At 40.9% G+C, this 20,408-nt stretch overlaps 1 protein-coding gene across 1 annotated transcript in view; it reads left to right on the plus strand.

Annotated features, from left to right (window-relative positions):
* The first annotated feature begins 327 nt into the window (after window positions 1–327).
* The window catches only part of DYTN (dystrotelin), a 48,549-nt gene continuing 28,468 nt past the window's right edge, over window positions 328–20,408 (plus strand). The window contains exons 1-7 of the mRNA XM_069467867.1: window positions 328–346; window positions 6,495–6,569; window positions 9,884–10,085; window positions 11,497–11,582; window positions 12,134–12,234; window positions 16,675–16,746; window positions 16,988–17,151. Of these exons, the coding sequence (XP_069323968.1) occupies window positions 328–346; window positions 6,495–6,569; window positions 9,884–10,085; window positions 11,497–11,582; window positions 12,134–12,234; window positions 16,675–16,746; window positions 16,988–17,151 (719 nt within the window). The remainder of the gene's footprint in view (window positions 347–6,494; window positions 6,570–9,883; window positions 10,086–11,496; window positions 11,583–12,133; window positions 12,235–16,674; window positions 16,747–16,987; window positions 17,152–20,408) is intronic.

The raw sequence follows: 20,408 nt of genomic DNA on the forward strand, positions 1-20,408 counted from the left end.
CAGGAGATTTCACAATCTCCGTGAACACCCTGTAGTCATTGTTCCCAAGAAAAATGATTGGTTTAGTTGCCTTTGTTTCCCAACCCTCATCCCTCCACTGCAAAACCTTCTGCTTAAATTATTGGGTTTTTGTTGTTGCTGTTGTTGTTGTTGTTTGATATGAGGTCTCACTTTGTTGCCTAGGCTAGACTTGAACTCCTGGATTCAAGCAATCCTTCCACCTCAGCCTCCTGAGCAGCTGGGATTACAGGCCTGCACTACCATGCCTGGCTTCATTTCTAGTTATAAGGACCCTCTTGCCATCTGTCATTCTAGGAAATTTGTGAAATGGATCCAGATAAACAAGGTGAGTATTATTGTCAAGTTTCTGAGCACAGTTTGTAAACAAAAAAATTAGGCACAGATGGTGTATTTTCCAACCTCTGAGTTGCAGAAGAGTAAACATTTGGCAAATTTCTGGCTGAAAGGGAAACTATTAGGTGGTTAAAGTGACTTGATTTTCTCTCTCTTCTAAACAAAAATCCATCACATATTAGAGAGTATTTGGTCTGTTGTCTCCAAAACATCAAAAATAATTTAACTAAAGACTTGATATAAATATAATTACATTTTAAATTGCCATACAAATACATAAAAAGTATCTTATTTTTATCTATATTCATGTTTTACTATTCAAATGACATCATTGTAGATATTTTAACACCAGGCATAAGTTCACAGTACTATGTGGCCCCAGAGTTGGGAGAAAGGTCCCACTGTTGTCACTGTATGAATATTTGATAAATGGGTATGGAGAAACTAAGTTCTTCTTTCTTCCAACATCTCTGAATGCCAAGTTAGGCCCAGGTCTGGTCTGTGACATTTCTATTGCTGAATCTATTTGCAGCTTTATTTCTCTTGCCAAAATCTAAATTGTTAATCTTATTTGTTTTATACAAAATTGTGAATAATTCAAATTATCTTTGGCTTTCCCAAACTTGAGCCCTCCTATTAATACATTTAACACAAAGCAGCAGGTAATCCATTCAAAGCTCAATTTCCTCTCCATAACGCAGTGTTTCTCAAATTTAATGTGCTTCAGAGTCACCTGGAGGGTTTGTTAAAATGTTGCAAAGTTTGTGATTCAGTACGTCTGGGGTGGAATCCTGGAATGTGCATTTTTAACAGGTCCCCAGGCAATGCTGATGCTGCTCACCTGGGATCACACTCTGAGGACCACTGGCCTAAAATATCTATTTCTGGGTCATCAAACTAGATTATGGACAGTTGAAAGAGATTTTATTACATCCATCTTAGTATCTGTGGAAAAATGAACATCATTATGTGGCTAAGCAAAAATAAGAACCATTGAAAACAAAAACTGTTTCCCAATCAAATTGCTTCCATGCACAAGAACACATGAAGCTTTGTTATTGTTTAAGTATATGAAACTACTTTATTCATAGCTTTGGTCATGATACATCCAGTAATTTCTTCCTCTCTTGCGTTTTTTTCCACCATCAGAAAAAATTTAAAACTTTAGCCTTGAGGAAGCAGGTCTGGCGGTGAATCACCTGGGATCCTCATTCATTTTCCATGTTGCACTGTATCACAGCTTGCTGTGTTACGCTGCATAACTTCATCAGATGAGGCTGTAAAGCATAACTTAACAGGAGTGTGATGGGCAAAATGGTAGAGCAGCTACAGAGTGGTTCCTCCACCAAGAGCAGCATCTGGGAACTCGCAGAGCCCTTGGTTTGCCTACTCTGTATCCATTTGGTGCATCTGGGAGGAACCAGGGCACAAAAACTGGCCAATTTCCACGGGGTGAAGGGAGGTGGAGTAGGGAGAAGGCTGGGCATTACATTTCTGTTAATTATTAATACTTACACACTATTATGCCTCCTCTCAATTTGTTTTCCTTCTCCAGACATAGGGCAGAGGTATTTCTGAGTTCTGTTCTGTAACACTGGAGTCTTATCTGAACACTAAACATTTTTTTAAACATAAGGATATTAAATAACAAAAGATTTAGAGGAAATTGTAGGCTTTTTGATATGTTTGCACCTGTTGAAAAAAGAAGCAAAAAATATATATGGAGGATTTTTAAACAAGATTTCTTGTTTTAGTGACAATTTGTAGACACAGCCCACATTCCCCCGAGGTGGGTGTCTTTAACTCATGATCGTACATTGGTCATTGAATCAGCATATGTTCAGGGAGAGGCCTTGCTGTGCTGACGCCTCCAGGACAGGTCTGGACTGGTTCAGCACCGTTACCTGCTCCATGGCTTAGCATAGTGCCTGGCACTCAGTGTCTGTGTGTACCAGCTAGACCTTTACCCCACAACACTCCAGGGCAAGAAACATCATTTTCCAAATCAAAATCAAGTCACTGCACTTTGGTATGAAATTCAGACTGAGTTTGAGAAGGATCCAGCCTTTGGAGACAGACAGAACCCACAAGGTTGTTACCCTGAACATCTGGTCCAGGCCCTGACATGAGGTACCATGTGGCCACCACTTGTTATGCTCTTTGCCTTTGGTTTGGGGCCCACTTGAAGACATAGGACTCCATGTCAAGATTGGACACAGAAGTCCCTGCCGCACCTGTGGCTGGTGTCCCCGGTAATGCCATGCAGCCAATCCCTCCACGCAGGGGGCTGCTAATAAGGGCAGCCCTGGAAACACCTCAGATGCCCCCAATCCCAGTCAGGCTCCTCCCAACTTCCTGTCCAGGCACCAGCCTCTCCCTTCAGGAAAACTCCAGATTAATTGTTTGATGGGCCGGTCTGTCCTTTCAGATGAAGGCCTGAGTAGGGTTGATTTCAAGGGTGGCCCTTAAACACAAAAAAGCTGTTAGATCTGCCAAAGGAGCAAAAAGAGCTTAGACCTTGGAACACGCACAGATTGCACAAGGAAACATTTAAATTCTCCCATTGCTGCAAGAACAAGAAAAAAATTAATATCACTGCAAATTATCCTGCCACATATGCTTGACTCAATGAAATCCACCAAGAAGTTTCTTGTTTGGTGTCGTTTAGGGTCGGTTTAGCCACGGCTGAAAATCTGGCTGTTTCTAGTCACAAAACTCCCCCAGCACAGAGATGCTAACTCCAAATTGCCTGAGTTTTATGTTAATCAGTTACACTGAAAGTACTTTTACTTTCTTCAAGGCTTATTCCCCTGAGCATAATACATACAAGTAGGTCTTGGTCTCAAAACTCGCTTGTATGTGAAAACCTTGCCTCAAAAGGAGCATTGGGGGTCTAAATTCTTTTTAGTTGGAATTTGTTATCACAGGAAATGTCATAGATGCAAAGTGCTTGGCAGTTCTTTCCAAAGGTTGTGACTGGTTTCTGCTTTCACTTCCCGCTGTAACTAATCCAAGACTTCACTATTCCTCAAGTTTTCTACCCCACCTCCTCCTCCTTACTCTAAGTGGGTGAACTCGTCCTCAACTTCACAAAGAAAACAGCAGCCTTTGGACATGACCATTTCCACACACTCACCCTCATATCCTTTTCTTCTTCCTCTCAGGGAATGAGGGATGGACCTCTTGCTAAGGCTGCTTCCTTCACCTGTGCATTTTCCTCCCTCTGGTGTCTCTACCTCGGGGACTGTGTCAGTTAGCAATATTTCAGTTGTTTGTGATAGAAAACTTAGCTTAAAGAGGCTTTATTACCTATATAGTTAATAACTCAACCCAGAGATCTATTGTACAGCATGGTGACTATAGTTAATCACAATGTATTGTATTCTTTTTTTTTTTTTTTTAAGCAGAGTCTTGCTCTGTTGCCCAGACTAAAGTGCCATGGCATCAAGCTCACAGCAACCTCAAACTCCTGGGCTTAAGCAATCCTTCTGCCTCAGCCTCCCAAGTAGCTGGGACGACAGGCATGCGCCACCATGCCCTGCTAATTTTTTTTCTATATATATTCTTAGCTGTCCATGTCACTTCTTTCTATTTTTAGTAGAGACGGGGTCTCACTCTTGCTCAGGCTGGTCTAAAACTCCTGACCTCGAGTGATCCTCCTGCCTCGGCCTCCCAGAGTGCTAGGATTACAGGCATGAGCCACCACACCGGGCCTGTATTCTTGAAAATTGCTAAGAGAGTAGATTTTAAGCGTTCTCACCACAAACAAAATGATAAATATATAAGATAATGCATATGTTAATTAGCTTGATTTAGCGATTCCACAATGTATACATATTTCAAAACAGCATGTTGTACACAATAAATACATACAATTGTTATTTTTCAATTAAAATAAATTAAATTAAGTAATCCAGGAAAGGACTAGCTCACACTGGGCTCACACACTGTCGCCAGGAAGTGGTTTCTCTCCATATCCAAGTTCGTCTCTGCTCACTTTTGTGTGTTGGTTTCATTTTCACGTGATATGCCCTGACAAGAGCGACTGTTGCTTCAAATTATTATTCCAAATGCAAGTCCAGCAGGAAAAAAATAAGTCTGCTTCCCCGATAACTTGAACAAAGAATCTTTGAACCCAGTTTCATCAGTGTGTTATTTGCCCGACTTTGGTTATGTGCCCATTTCTGGGGAGCGTGATGACGTACTCACTGTCAGGCCAGGCCTGGGCCCCGTGCACTCCTGGAAATGGGAGAGTTGGGATTAACACCACTAGAATTGCATGGACTCAGATTAGGGGGAGGTGTCTCACCAGAAGAAAGAAAAATGGACATTGAGTGGCTAAGGGAGCATGCACCCACGGAGAGGGACTTTGCTACATCAGACACCGTGTGGATCCCACTTTCTGAGTCCTCAACCTCTTCCCCTCGCCTGGCTCCCCGCCCTCACCCATACGTACATTCTGGAATCTCTCCTCCCTTTGAAAACCAATTTTGATTTTATGTGTTGTTCCAGGTATGGTTCTCTAGTCTTCCCTTCAGATTAAAGATCTTGAAAAGTTGTCTGGTTTTCTGTCTTCTTGTTACCTCACATTCATCGCTCAACCCTCTGCAATTCAATTCTGACCCCCTCTGACTCCACTGCCCCTGCTCTTGCAAAGACCTTCAGTAATCAGCTTAATCATAAAGACCAGAATCAATAAGTTCTCTTTATACTAGTGGTTTTCAAACTTTAGCTTGCATCAGATTTACCTGGAGGGCCTGTTATAGAGCCTGGAGTTGAAGACTTGTTAGAGTTTTGTTAGAAGTCGTATTTCTGACAAGTTCCCAGGTGATGCTGACGGGCCTGGTCCAGGAGCCACACTTTGAGAACCACTGCTTTATACATAATTGGGTGGAACGGGCCATATTAAGTGCCTAAACTAAACAATGAATGTGTAAGACCTTATAAAGCTTTATTTAATGACATTAAAGCTAATAGGAATAAATGGTGAGATCTACTCTGTAGTTTTTACTTTTTCTAGATATGAAGACTGATTCTATCAGTCTTAGGGAACAAAAAGCTCTGTTGTGAGACAACAAAAAGCTCTGTAGTGAGATTGTTATATGTCTCTTGAACTAAATGAAAATCAAATTTGAAGGATCGATGAAACAAATTTAAAATTGTGGTTCCTCAAGGGAAGTAAGAGAGACAATATTAGTAAGTGCATTACCTACATTTTCTTATTTAAATTATGCAACTACCCTATGAGGAATGTATTATAATCCCTATTTATCTGATGAAGAAGCGGAAGATCAAAAAGTAAACTAATTTCCCCAAAGGAAACAGGAAGGAATAGAAGTAGCTATGGCTGACTCCAGAGCTCCCTCCTCTCCTCCACACTGTGAAACGGGCAACTACACACTCCGTGCCTGGCAAGCGCTCAGGAATGCTGGCCATTGCTGTACCGTTGGTGGTGGGTAGCTCTCAAAAGAAGGTATCTTAGTAATTCTTTTTCTGATTCTAAAAATAACATATACTCTTCATAGAAAACTTAGGTAATATTGACAAGTAGAAAGAAAATAACTATAATCACTAATAATTTGAGCACTCAGACATGGCCACTGTTAACTGCAGTGGCACTAGAAGTTAAGCCCCACGAGGGTGGGGTTCTTTATCTGTTGAATTAAGTGCTATATTTCAGGGTCCTCAAATCATGCCAGAGCCAATAAGAGCTCAATAAATATTTGCCACATACATGAGTGGATGGATAGCTTTGGGGTCTTTTTCATAAATGCATATATGACTAAAATATATTAACAAAACTGAGTTCCTATTCCACATATAGTTTTTTATCCTATTGTTTCACAAGGCATTGCCTTTTTACATAAAAAGCAGGCAGACTGATGGAGGAACACTCCCCACTGTCCTGTGGCCTCCTCCATATGCTGGATTTGGAGGGTGCTCTCTAGGGTCACCTGCAGCCCTGGAGAACTGTAAGTCTATTATTGGTTTCCAGATAGAAAAAAAAAAAGAGCTCTAGATCTTAATTTCTTCACCTGCAAAATAAAGTAACATTACATGATTTCTAGGATTCCCTTCAGAATGTGGGATTTGTATAATGAGATGGTCCTTTATCCATATATTTCATGTTTTCTTTACAGATGCTCTTAATGGTATTGAGAATTCCATTTATAGAACAGCCTTCAAATTACGATCAGTGCAAACTCTGTGCCAATGTAAGTATAGGCTCTCTGGAAACACTTGAAATGATCTGCCCCTGACGTGTGATATAAAATTCATAGAGAAAACAAAAACTCCCCCCGTGCATTCGACAGCCAGACTCTGGAAGGCTGAACCATGCATTTGGCCCATTTGTGACCAAGAAGATGTTGGGGGAGGGACATTCAACCCCATGAAGCTTCACTGACTGATAATAGAAGATAATTGTGGATGAGGATTTTTTTTTTGGTATTTTTTTCTACCTGGCTTCTGGAAAAATATTTTGGTTTCCTTTTCAGGATACCATATTGACACAAAATAAAATTACAAAAAAAATTAGTTTAGTGCCTAAACTTGTAGATTTAAATCTAAAAATTTTTAATTCCTTCTACTACATAAGATTTGCATTTTCAAGTTGTACCTCTTATTTATATCTGAACGTGCAAACGTAAGATCAAATGAATAATCCATGGGCCGTAAATTTTAAAACAACCTGGAGAATGCCCTGAGAACTACCCTTTTGCATTAAATTTATATCTGATTGAATGCTATGATTTTCTTTTCTTGTACTGTTATCTAGGTAAAATATAGTAAAAACATATGTCCTGTGAAAATTCTCCAAAAAGAAATAAATTGTGGCCGGGCGCGGTGGCTCACGCCTGTAATCCTAGCTCTCTGGGAGGCCGAGGTGGGCGGATCGTTTGAGCTCAGGAGTTCGAGACCAGCCTGAGCAAGAGCGAGACCCCATCTCTACTAAAAATAGAAAGAAATTATATGGACAGCTAAAAATATATACAGAAAAAATTAGCCGGGCATGGTGGCACATGCCTGTAGTCCCAGCTACTCGGGAGGCTGAGACAGGAGGATCGCTTGAGCCCAGGAGTTTGAGGTTGCTGTGAGCTAGGCTGACGCCACGGCACTCACTCTAGCCTGGGCAACAGAGTGAGACTCTGTCTCAAAAAAAAAAAAAAAAAGAAATAAATTGTGTTGTAGCTGTGAAAAAGACCAGGCATTCAGCATATCTAAAGCTATTGATTTTTCACAAGTTCTTTACAGCATTAAAAAAAAATCACTTCATGTGAAATGATTTTTAAAATTTATCATATCAGACCTAAAAGAAGTTGTGTTACATATATGACATTTCTACTGAAGGTTGAAATTTTTCTATACTTTTCCTTCTGCCTAAAATGTTATACAGACTAGTGATTTTCAAAGTGGGCTTCACAAAGTATACATGGGTATGAGGTAGGGCTCAAAAGGGTCAGCAAAGGTGGGAAGAAGATTCAAAGACCATGTCCTGGGCAAGGACAACGCTGCGTTTCTCTACTTTCCATACAATGTTTCTGTATCAGGTTCCTTTGAAGAAGGGATTTTTGGCTTTAAAAAAAAAAAAACGTTTTCTTTAAATCACTGCTCTAGATAAATAAACTCACTCATAACTATTATTTATTATTCCAGGAATAAACAAAAGGCAGAATATATTCACTAAAAATTTACTCCAAACTATGATATTTTCCTGGAGAATTTCTCCCATTAAGGAAAGTTAGCAGCAATTATTCATATAAACCTCCACCATTAACGCCTGGGTATGTACAACAGTGTCATTTGAAGATGTACATTTTGGGACTTCTTGTTATCCGTGGCATCAGAAACAGTGAATATAAATAATACTTGTCTGAAATATTAACAGTACACAAAATCAGTGGCTGAAAAATTCTACCTAGAAAAGTTATCCAAACGAAAATCTGAAAACAGAAAAGTCCCAAACACTGAGATAAAGCATAACAAGAGCTCCAAGTAGCAGGATCTGGAGCACGTGGCTGCATAAATCTTGCGGTGAGATTAATGGACGCCACTATTATCTGGTTGGCTGTAATATAGAGCTCTCAGCAGAAGACAAAAACACCCTGTGTTCAGACTGCCAGGCCGAGGTGATAGGTGTTAATGATAAAAGAGTTTATGGCCTCCACCACCTGCAGCCAGGTTTTCATTTAAGTCACATTCCCAAAACCTGCTCCTTTGTTCCTTAGACTCGCCCCTTAAAAGCATATCAGAAAACAAATAAAAATTTTTATTATAGTTGCTATGTTTCTTATCTGTGAGGCTGATTTATGAAGTAGAGAGAAGCACAAGGTTTTATCATGTCACAGGCTGAAGCGTTGTAAATGCCAGCAGCTCTTGGTGCTTCTGACATCCCCACCTCTTAGATAATACAAGTGGCTGCTTATTAATTTTGTCTGTCATCCTCTCTCTGCCAGAAACTATGGGGTTAGCTCTATGACATTCTTATTTCTATTCATTGCCTTGTAAAATTTTTAGGAGAAGATGGTAAAAAAATATTCAGTATAAGAAATAAGCAATTATTTTTTGTAAGCAACTGTAGTTTTAGGAAGTGCCTTCTCTAGATAATAATACTGATGCAGGCCAGGTGCGGTGGCTCACACCTGTAATCCTAGCACTCTGGGAGGCCAAAGTGGGAAGATCTCTCGAGGTCAGGAGTTCGAGACCAGCCTGAGCAAGAGCGAGACCCTGTCTCTACTAAAAATAGAAAGAAATGATTTGGACAGCTAAAAATATATATAGAAAAAAAATTAGCCGGGCATGGTGGCACATGCCTGTAGTCCCAGCTACTTGGGAGTCTGAGGCAGTAGGATTGCTTAAGCCCAAGAGTTTGAGGTTGCTGTGAGCTAGGCTGATGCCATGGCACTCTAGCCAGGGCAAAAGAGCGAGACTCTGTCTCAAAAAAAAAAAAAACAAACAAACAAAAACTGATGCAACCAACATCAGAAAAGGTCTTACCCTGAAGAGTCTAACAATTCAGCAATTGCTCCTTTATAGAGATCACTAGGGTTTTGTAAACTACAGCAATTGCATTTTAACATACCATATTCCTTATGAAGGTTGTTTGCAGACAGGAAAAACCATATTTGGACATGAAAGGTAAATTTGCTCAATCCACTTAATAAAGAACATAAAAATGTTTTCCCAACTTTTCACTGCAGTGTTGTAACTTCTTTAGAAAGCTTATTTTTCAAGTTTCTCACTCCTCCTTTTAACTTCATTCTATAAAACACATCCTAGAAATTGTACTGACAATAAGGTTATAACTAGGCTTTACTAATAGATGCACTTTTCCAAAATGAAATTGACTGTCAGAATAGTAATGCCTGAATTATACAAAAGAGATATAGTGGTCATATTTAAGTACGTTTAAAGAAAATAGCTCCAATGAAAAGATGATCTTAATTAAACACTAAGTGACATTTGCTTTATTTGAAGCCTTTTGTTCCCATCAGAAAATAAGGCTTAATTCTTCATTTGCTTCCTACAGTGGACTTGATTGACAGCTCCCAGATTCAGCATGTCCTACTACGTCAAAGTTTCTGGGAAGCCAGGGAGCGCTCCCTTTCTGTGCGGCAGCTCTTGCAGGCACTCCAAGAGCTGTTTCAGAGAGCCGGGCTAGAAAACCCAGGACAGGTGCATCCCAGAGCCTCCGAACTCACTCTCAACCTTCTCATTACAATGTATGACAGGTGAGGTTGCGGATGTCACAGTGTGACCTCAAGGGCAATGCTGAGTTGCCACTGGCCATTTGGTGCTATCTAATGTTTGTTTGAGGTTTGGTATGTAAGAAGTGTGTGTTTGTTTTTCACACATTTATTCCTCATTCAGGAGGGGAACAAAAAACTAAATGTTTATCAGCTTTAGTAATATAAATGACATAGCACAAGCAGATAGCAAAAAGAGGGGGAAATTCCACATTATCCTTTCTTTCATATAAACTCATTTCCACTCTTAGAGAAGCAGGCACGCCCTTTGCTAGGGCAATTATAATATATATGTATATGTGTGTGTGTGTGTATTTACATGAAACACTATACTTTGCTCCTGAGTTGCTGATAGCTTATTTCTTTGCTCATTTCTTTGTAATGCATTATCACATTTTGTCTTGTTTTGTTTTGTTTTGGGGCTGGAATAAGGTTGAATGCTGTGGATGGATGGCTAACGTATAAACCAATTTAGACCATGGCAAAGGGCTGCTCACTTATGCTCCAAAGTCAGTGGTTCTGCTAGTGTGAGTGTGTGTGAGTGTGTGTGTGTTTTGCTGAGCTGTAGGGTTTATACTCCTCTGGTCCCCTCCTCAATTTGGTTCACCTTATGTAATCTTGACTCATTCTATACAATGAACTTTTAAAAAATCATAGTGACTACAACACATTTGTAAAGCAGAGAAAATGAGTAAAGAAGAAAAAATATTACCCATCGGCCTGCCTTCCAGAGGCAAGCATGGTTTTAACCACTGGGCAAATTCCTTACAGTTATTTCCTTTTCTAGTTTGTTGTTTATTTGTTTAATTGCACAAGTAATATATAAACACCTCAAGTTATTTTTTCATGATTTCAGCCTCCTTACACATTGAGCTTCTGACTGTCATTTCTACTGTCTGTGCCTGTCTCTAACAGTCCTTCTGCCTTCAATAAATTGTTTTGTAAATGGGAATTAGGCTCTGAGTGAGGACTTGTGAACTGGTAATATTTTTTTTTTTTTTTTTTTTTGCATCAATGTTTGCTCCTTTTGCCTGCCTTTTGGTCCTTGTTTCTGTTGTCGGTTTCCAGGAAGCTGCATCCTAAGGAGGTGAGACTATCAGCTCCATGAAGACAGGGTGCACCCCTGCATGCCTGGTGCCTGGTACAGTGCTTAGCACAGAGGAGGCATCCATAAATATTTTTTGAATGAATGAATACCCGAATGAATGAATGGTGAAATATGTTAATTCAATATTCTGTTCTGCTAAATTCTAGATCCAGGAAAAGAGGCCATGAAAAGCTAGAACTTACAGCATCATGTTAGAAATATCCATTAATAGTTACAGTCTTTATAAACCACTACCCCAGTAGTAACTCTGCCTTCCCATTCTTGTCTCCGTGTTTTGTCACCATGCAGCACAGGCACAGGTTTTCTCCAGCTTGCACCTGCGGCCGCCGCCCTAATAGCCCTCTCAGGGGACAGCCCTCTTACAAAGTACAGAGGTAACACACAGAGCAGTTTTGAGTGTCCTGAGTGCAGTGACCCCACACCCCCAAGCTGTTGTCTTCTTTACCCACCCGTCCCTGTCACAACGGCTCTTGCTCTTCAGCATGCTCTCAGCATGACTTGTGTGTTTATTGAAGAAACATGTTTAAGATTTGGAGAATTTAGAATTTTTCAAGATTTATGCTTCCTAATCACTCATTTCCTGGATATTCTTGATATTTATTTGTTTAGGGACTATCCAGACACCAGTAATTATATTGCTTTAAAGATTGGGAAGAACCTCACATTTCCATTTACGAACTTCATGATCTTCATCACAGACGCACTGAATTACCAAGGGGTTGAAACGGGAACGGGTTTTCATTACCTATCAAACTAGAACATCTTGCTCCAGAGGCCTTCAACATAGCAAGCAATTAATCAAGAACATAGCTTTCCCTTCCCTTTCCCTTCATACCCACAGAGACTGCTACTTCAAAGCACACACTCTTTGAAGATACATTGTAAACATTCAATTAAAAGATTTCTTTTCCCTGTACCTGTCCAGCTCTTTTTCAGCTCTATGCAGAAAATAGCAGAAGAGGTTATGATTCTGGGGCTCGCATGACTCGAAAGGTTTTGAGAAACCTACTAACAGACCTACAGCAGGTAAACCTCTAATACTTAAGAATCTTAAATTTGCTTCAGTTATATCAGCCGCATTTATTGTTAAGGAATCTGATGATTACGTGTCAATCTTACCTTTATCTAGCTCTCCATGCAACCTCTCCTCTCTGTAGCCACTGCTGTTACCTGAGCACAGGTCCCAGTAACTTCAGCCTCACCTGTGACCATTGAGTCCTAACTGGTGTCTCCAGCTCCAGCCTTGCCCTTCGTTAATTCTTCTTCCCCACTGCAGCCAGTGACCTTTCCAAAATGCAAAAACCCACCCATGCCTAAAATTCTTCTTTGGCTGTTCATGTCTATAGAATAAAGCCTAAACTCCTTAGCACTACAAGCAAGCAGAGCTTTCATGATTTGACCCAATCCTTCTCTTTTTTAAAAGAGAAGTAGAACTCACAATTTTCATACAAATATAAAATGAACATTTGTCAAAAAATCTAATTCGTTAATTAAAAGAAAGTACCTGTAAGATGTTATAACTAGTCCAAAGGAAAAAGACCAAAGAACAAACTAATAGATTAGGAATATTAAAGTGAATTTGAAGGTGGATGCAAAACTGGCTTGGGGGAAAAGGGAGGATTGTCCCTTCACCTGGACAGAATTTATTTAAAAATTATCTGCATTGCTATCAGTTTTCTGCAAGATAACTTAAATCTCTACAGAGTTGTAAACTAGCCTAGTCGAAGACAATGACGCCTATCTCTATAGGTTCAGATAATCATCATTGAAAAGATAATCCAGTAGTCTCTCTTGCTTATTCCAAAGTATTTACATTTTCCTTACATTTTTCACTCTTTTCACTCCTGCATAATCAAAATCCTTACTGTCCCTGACATACACCAAGTCCATGCCTGACTCCTGCAGTTCCATCTACCTGCAACACCATTGCCTGTCCTTTCACTTGACAAACACTGCTCATCTTCCAAGATCATTCAAATATTAGTCACCTCCTTGCTCAAAGCTTCTTTAACTTCCTCTACATAACTTTGTTTAGCACTTGTCAAATTGCACTACATGCTTCTCCACCAGACTGTTTTCTCAAGGGTAGGAATTATATCTGATTTATCTTTATCTCCCAGTGCCTTCAACATGTCTGATACTAAAAGGCCTCAACAAATGCTTAATGAAAGTACAGATGAAATGCAAGACTCAATACTCAAATCATTATGATGTCCATCATTTCCTGTGTTTCAAGCAAGTATCATACAGATTTGATACTGTTTTTATCCTTCCCAAGCAAAGGCATTTAACCTCCTTAAAGTAAATATGATTCTTAAATGTTTTTAAATGGTGTAAAATAATGTAACCGAGCAAGAACTTCTGCAAATGGATGAAGCAGGCTCCAGATGGTCTTGTGCGTAAATGCACTTGTCCCACCGTCCCTCCTGCCCTTATTTGAAGGACGTCTCTGTTCTTCCACCCCCTGTAAAATTCCCAAATTAGTTTTTTTTGTACTGTGAAGCCTTGGTAACTTTCTGTCATTTTTCTCCTGGGTCTGGACCAAAGATTCTGAACTGGGGATAGTCATGATGGGAGGGGAAGAGGTATTATCAAAATCAGTAGGACAGGCGGCATGATTTGGAAAAACCTCTCCAAAATTACCCTTACTTTGATTTGGTCTTAATATTAGTATTTTATGTTCACATTGATCACAGTAATGAACATTTAACTTAAATTGCAAACAGTATTGAAGATGTTCATATTTCTTAAATGGAGCAATGATTTATTTTTAACTTATAATATTATTAATGAAATATCAGACATCGCTACCTCCGAGCTGTGCTGGTGGCTGTGGCGGCAGGTGGATCCCAGCACCAGTTCTCTGCTGGTGCCCAGGCATTTCTCAGGGAGCCACCGCAGCAGAGGCTTTTCCAACCCATCCACTCGTGTACGCAATCAGATTGGTAAGACGAGCATGTTTAGAAAGCAGATGAGATGAAAGGAGACGGACTGAGGGGCGTTTTCCTTCTCCTGTAGAATCCTCTGTGCTCTCCTCCCACAGCCCTAAAAATCTGCCCTTGTTCCAAGGTTCCACTGGGGTCAATGAGCTACTGAACTAGCAGCACCCACAGCACTCCCCTCTCCTCCCCACACACACCCCGTGCATTAGTGCGCTCCTGAGAAAGTGCTGGGAAGGCAGAGATTTGCACAGCAAATTATCATCCCATTAACTTCCATTATGGGCTCAGTCATAGATGGATTCCCATAGAAAATTCCAGGCCTCACCACGTGATTCAAATCCTCCCCCAAGTGTCATAATTATTATTTCAAGTGGTGTTCTGCCTGTGCCAGCAAGCCATCTAAGCCACAGTTAATGTTTCCTAGAACACCTGCAAGAAATTAAATAGGTAATTCATCTGCAAAATCTTTGCACACACAATTATAGGCAAAAAGGTAGGTTAAAACTCACTACAGAAGTGCATTTTCTTTTCTCTGGTGTCAGCATCACAGAGTTGGTACATGGGAGCCTATGTTATCCACCTCTCCTACTTTACAATTGAAGTGAAACTCCTTCCCCAGGCCTCAAGGACACCAGAGGAGGGTGAGTGTTGAATTAACACAACAGTCTAAATAAGTGGTCCAGTTAGTCCATCAGCACTCGCTGGGCAAAAGATGAGTAATGAGTTATTTTTTCAGACAAAGGCCAAATAACATAGGGAGTAGTTACTTACGTTCGACTGGCAGGGTTATTATCAATTTAAAGTAAAAGCCATCTTGTCACTATTACGCAAATGTTTGTTGACTTCTGCCTGGCTAATTGTCAGCAAAGAGGTTCTAAGTGCCACTTTCCTGATTAGAAGAATGTTTATTCGAGTTGATGGACTCAGCAGGGGGTCTTTGAGATTACTTCTGAGCTTGCAGGCAGTGCCTGCTGACAGCTTGTGCTGCGGAAGACATCAGACGTGAAATGAGGACCCGTGACCAAATGGGAATAAATGGAGGTGACAGGTACATGTATCTGTGCATATAGATGATGTCAGAGCCAAGTCCCTGGCCGTCTTGGCAGTCACAACAGGTTCTTAGTCCCTTAATTGAACTCCTTATGGTGACTGTGGTTGGAAGATGGAAACCACTGAAGGAGTGTAGACTGAGCCATTGGAATATATGTAAGGTCAGGGTATGACAAGCTTTGCAAAAACTCCTTCAACAAAGAGTAAGGCGTCCTAGAGTGAGCCCTCAATTCTGCAGCTAACTTGCTTTTTTGACCTTGAGCAAAATATCACATCTCAATCACCCTTTATTTTTTAAAAAAATATGTATTTGACAAATAAAAATTATATAATTGAAGATGTGCAACATGAAGACTTGACATATGCAAACATTATGAAATGATTACCATGGCCGAATTAATTAACACATATATCACCACCCATAGTTCCCATGGGGGTAGGGAGCATGAGGACACTTAAAATCTGCCCTTGCATGAAATTTCAAGTAAATAATACAGTATTATTAACTGTAGCCACAACGCTGTACATTAGAGTCCCAGAACTTATTCATCTTATAGCTGAAAGTTTGTGCTGTTTGAGCAACACCTCATTTCTGCCACCCCCCAGCTCCTGGTGTCGACCACCATTCTACTCTGTTTCTGTGAGTTCGACTGTTTCAGATCCCACATGTAAGTGAGGTCATGCAGTATTTGTCTTTCTTTCCGGGCCTGACTTATTTCACTTAGCATATTGTCCTCCAGGTTCATCGATGTCACAAATGACAGAATTTCCTTCTTTTTTTTTTTTTTTTTTTTTTTGAGACAGAGTCTTGCTCTGTTGCCTGGGCTAGAGTGCTGTGGCGTTAGCCTAGCTCACAGCAACCTCAAACTCCTGGGCTCAAACAATCTTTCTGCCTCAGCCTCCCACGTAGCTGGGACTACAGGCATGTGCCACCATGCCCGGCTAATTTTTCTATATATTTTTAGTTGTCCAGATAATTTCTGTTAATAATACTGCACTGAACATGGGGGTGTAGATATCTCTTCAACATACTAATTTCATTTCCTTTCACCCCTTGTTTCAAACGAAGATAGTGATTATTGCCCCAGCTCAGAGACTGGCATTTGAGAGTGTTTGAAAAGGTTTTCCTTATGATCTGCATTTTATAGATGAACAAGGGCAAGGAAAACTAACAGTAATTTGGGGTCATAAGAAGTGAAACAACGGAAGCAGTGCCTTTATCGCCCCATTGCCAGACTTTCTTCCCTCATCCTCCTCGCTCCTCTCCTTCCCACTTGTTCATTCATTGTCTCAACCCAAACGTTGCAGAAAACCCACAAATTCCTTCTGTTTGCTTGGACTGAGACTTCATCTGGTCTCAGGCACCAAATACTAGTGACGCCATGGCTGTGAGCACCATCATTCAGGCGAGCTGATTCGGAAGGCCACATAGTTCTCCATTTCCTAACAGCTGATGTGAGGTTGCTTCTTGCAGATCCCAACTGTCGTGGGGGAGAGTCGCGCTCTGTGCTCTGTAGAAAGTGCCACCCGCAGCTGCTTCCAAGGGGTGAGTGCCATGCAAATGTCCCTGGAGTTGGGGGCAGACCCACTGGAAGAGTTTCCTGACTGATTTAAATGACAGACCTATTCCACACAGCACCTAAGACAACCAAATTTAGGAGGTAGACTTATCTTCAGCTTTTCATATGGTAAACTTCTTCAGCAGAGCTGACGGAAGTAGTCAGAAAAGAAGTTGAAAATACAGAGGTATGCCTAAAACCACATCTCAGCCTGCCATTGTTTTTCAGGTGTTGAGCCCAGCAATCAAAGAAGAGAAATTCTTATCTTGGGTGCAGTCCGAACCGCCCATCCTCCTGTGGCTCCCGACCTGCTACCGATTATCAGCCACTGACATGGTCACTCACCCTGTCCGGTGCAGAGTCTGCAGGACCTTCCCAATCACGGGACTGAGGTACAGTCGTCATCGGTATTGTGTGGACGGTCATTCTCCAAATGGGTCTAGGGTTGGGGCTGCAACCTTCTCACACATCTGGAACTCAGTTGACATTGTTGGCTCAATAATTCTCTGCACGAGGCACCTGGTTGATAATAAATTGTATTTTATCTTCTATAATTGATGGAATATTAAATTCTTCCACTGACATATACTCTGACAAGTAGACATTTTTATTCTTCCAAGGAGGAAAAAAACTTGTCTTTTGTTCCCAAAATGCCTGTTAAATACTTTGGAGCCACTGATAACAACATGAATATATATATTTGTAAGTGTTCAACAAATGCTAAGCTGAGCAGTTCATGTGGATCATTTCACTTAAAAAGTACTGTAAGCCTACACAAAAGGTGGCGTTATTATCCAAATTTTCAGAGAAGTTAAATGACATGCTTGAGTTCACATGGTTAGCAAGCGGCAGAGGCTGGTGGCCTAAATCCGGAGTCCCGGCTTTGCAACCGCTGAGCTGCACAGCCTCCCCGTGCACACAACTGCAAACAAGGTCTCAGACCCACGGGAATGGTCAGCACTTGTGAGAGCAACCCCGGCTGGACCTTCTCTCCACCTACAGCAAAGAGCAGATTTGAAAGCTAGATTTGGGGGTGCGAGATTCAGGACTTTCCACGGCTTTGAGGACGACAGTCAAAACCCCACATTAGAGAAAGGGTGTTGTAGGTCTCCCATAAATAAAACAATAAGGAAGTAAAATTAGAGTCACTGTTGAAGGAGGGGGAGGGGAAGAAGCCACCAGGTCCAGGCCAGGCGTGGGAGATCTCATTAGTAGTGAGCGAGCCCAGGTGCAGGGGCTGGAGACGTGGTAGGACTGAAGCTCCGGGACACCCGGGTAGCTAAACACAAGTCAGAGACAGGGGTTCCCAGAAGGAGAAGTGGCCAACAGGCCTCAGGGGGTGGCTCTCACTCACTTCATTCCCCCTCCCTTCAGGTACTTCCTCACCTTAACTAGCCCAGAGCTTAAATATGCTCCCACAGATATAGGTCTGCTGGGTCTGCTAAAAACTGGAAATCAGGCTTTAATTTTGCTGAGAAAATGAATTGGGTTGGCAGAGAATTCAGAGGACACAGTGAAACTTCACTCATGAAAAACTCTGCAAATATTAATAACTGAACTTTAAACAATAAAATGTATAAATGGACAGGACTCTTGGAAATCAAGCAAACGGGACCAAAGAAATCTCCACATCACAATGAAAAAGAAATTCTTTATATTGCACGGTGGAGAAATCTAAATATGATTTACCATGTTATCTGCATATTATAATCATTTAACCAATAAGCAAGTATTAGTTAAGGATAACTATGAGTCCTGCACTAGGCCAGGTACAGAATTAACTTTACAATTATATAAAACACTTTTACATTAAAATACTTTTTTCAAAATTATTATATATAACATAAAGCAGATATTATCCCTATTCTATAGATGACAAAAATTGAGTCTCAAAAAGTTTGAGCAACTTACTCAAGTCACCCAAAATAATAGCAAAGGCAGAGGGCAGGATATGCAATACTTTTAAGTTTTAGACTATGTCCCTATCTGTCAAGAATGAGATTAAACTTCTTAGAAATGTCTCTGCATGAACCATCTTTCCTCCTAGATGTCCAAGGCAATGCACAGGTGTCATATATACAGAAAGCTGGGTGACCTGGGCAAGGCTTCTAACCTCTCTGGACCCGATTTCTTGTTAAGTAAAATAGGCAGGGTAGATCAATTATATCTGAGGCTTCTTTTAGCTCTAATCTTCTGAGTCTATTACAAATTGCCTGGATATATTACAATCCTAACTTTAAACTTGTGTTTCTGGCTCTCAGAAAACTCAAGCAATAGCTTGGTTTTAGTGAGATCGACCAAGTCATTGTAGAGAAGCAGCATTCACAGATCTGCAGGTAGCAAGAAGAAGACAAAGATTTGGCCTTCTAAAGAAAGAGAAGGCACAAAGACCACGCATTGTCCCTCATCCAAGACTGAAATTCTAGAAGGACATGTCACATTTTTTCTCAGTGATAGCCACGTAAGGTCGAGATGAGATTAGGTGAAAACCTGGGTTCTGTACTTGTAAAGCATCAACAGCAGACTAATCTCATTACTCATGTGACAATCTCTCTGCTACACCCCCCACCCCTGTAGGTAGTTCTGAAGCTGGAGGAACAAACTCAAGGGCAGAGTCAGCACACTGTCCCAGACAGGTTGACTGCAGCCGTATGGTAGTGCTGGACAAAGCAGCCAGCACAGATAGCTCATCAGATAATCCTCATAAAAAACAGCTTATTAGGTTGTACACGCCACTTAAAAAGTGACTGCCTTCCCACTTAAGTGTGTTAAATAATTTTCAAAGGCTTGTAAAAATTTTGCAAGGCCCGGAGGGTTTACTAGTCCCATTTTCCTGCTGAAGAAACTAAGTTATTCATTCAACTTCATTCAACTAACGTTCATTGAAAACCTACCGTGTACAAGGCGTCTTCCAAAATAGTGAGCTTCAGTTTCCAATCCAACTATTAGTATTGCTAGGAGTAATGGTGGTGTGTGAATTCAAACTCAGGTCTCCTGTGTTAGTGGTCTATTCTAGTGGTTAAAATAGCAGGCTGTCAATGCAGGTGGTATCTGGGATCTTACTAAGTAGTTACTTACTACGCAGTTGTGTAACTTTGTGCAAGTTACTTAAACTCCCCTTGATTCTTTCCTCATCTGTAAAATGATAGTAAGAATAGCTAAAAGAACTTCCACGAGGACTAACTATGTCAACACATGTATGCTGCCTGCACATAGAAAATGCTCAAAAATGTTAGCTTCTACCATAGTCAATCCATGGTGTTTATCAATATCCTGCCATGGGACTCCGCATTGGAAGTACAGTGAACTAGGGCAGCTGGGGGCAGGTCTCATGGCATTTACACTGTCCTGCTCTGCCTCTAAATGACTTTGATCAGACTATCAAGGCCTGCCATCTGGCCTCAGGGGCTTTCCAAGGTTTTTTTTCCCTTTGTTCTTCAGGGCAATTAGCAGGTCTGATGGAGCTGACATCTTCTAAACCTTTCTTGTTCACCGCTGTCTCCATTACCTCATTCCTCCTCTTCTTTCTACCTGGGATTTCATTTCTTTCATCTCCAGTCCAGGCTTCCTTGCACAGCATGAGTCTCCCTTCTCCCATGAAAACTCTTCAGACTACACCAGCCCATTGGGATCTCTTGCTCTCCCTTTA

This window comes from Eulemur rufifrons, chromosome 1, assembly GCF_041146395.1.
Source record: "Eulemur rufifrons isolate Redbay chromosome 1, OSU_ERuf_1, whole genome shotgun sequence".
Classification (NCBI taxonomy): Eukaryota; Metazoa; Chordata; class Mammalia; order Primates; family Lemuridae; genus Eulemur; species Eulemur rufifrons.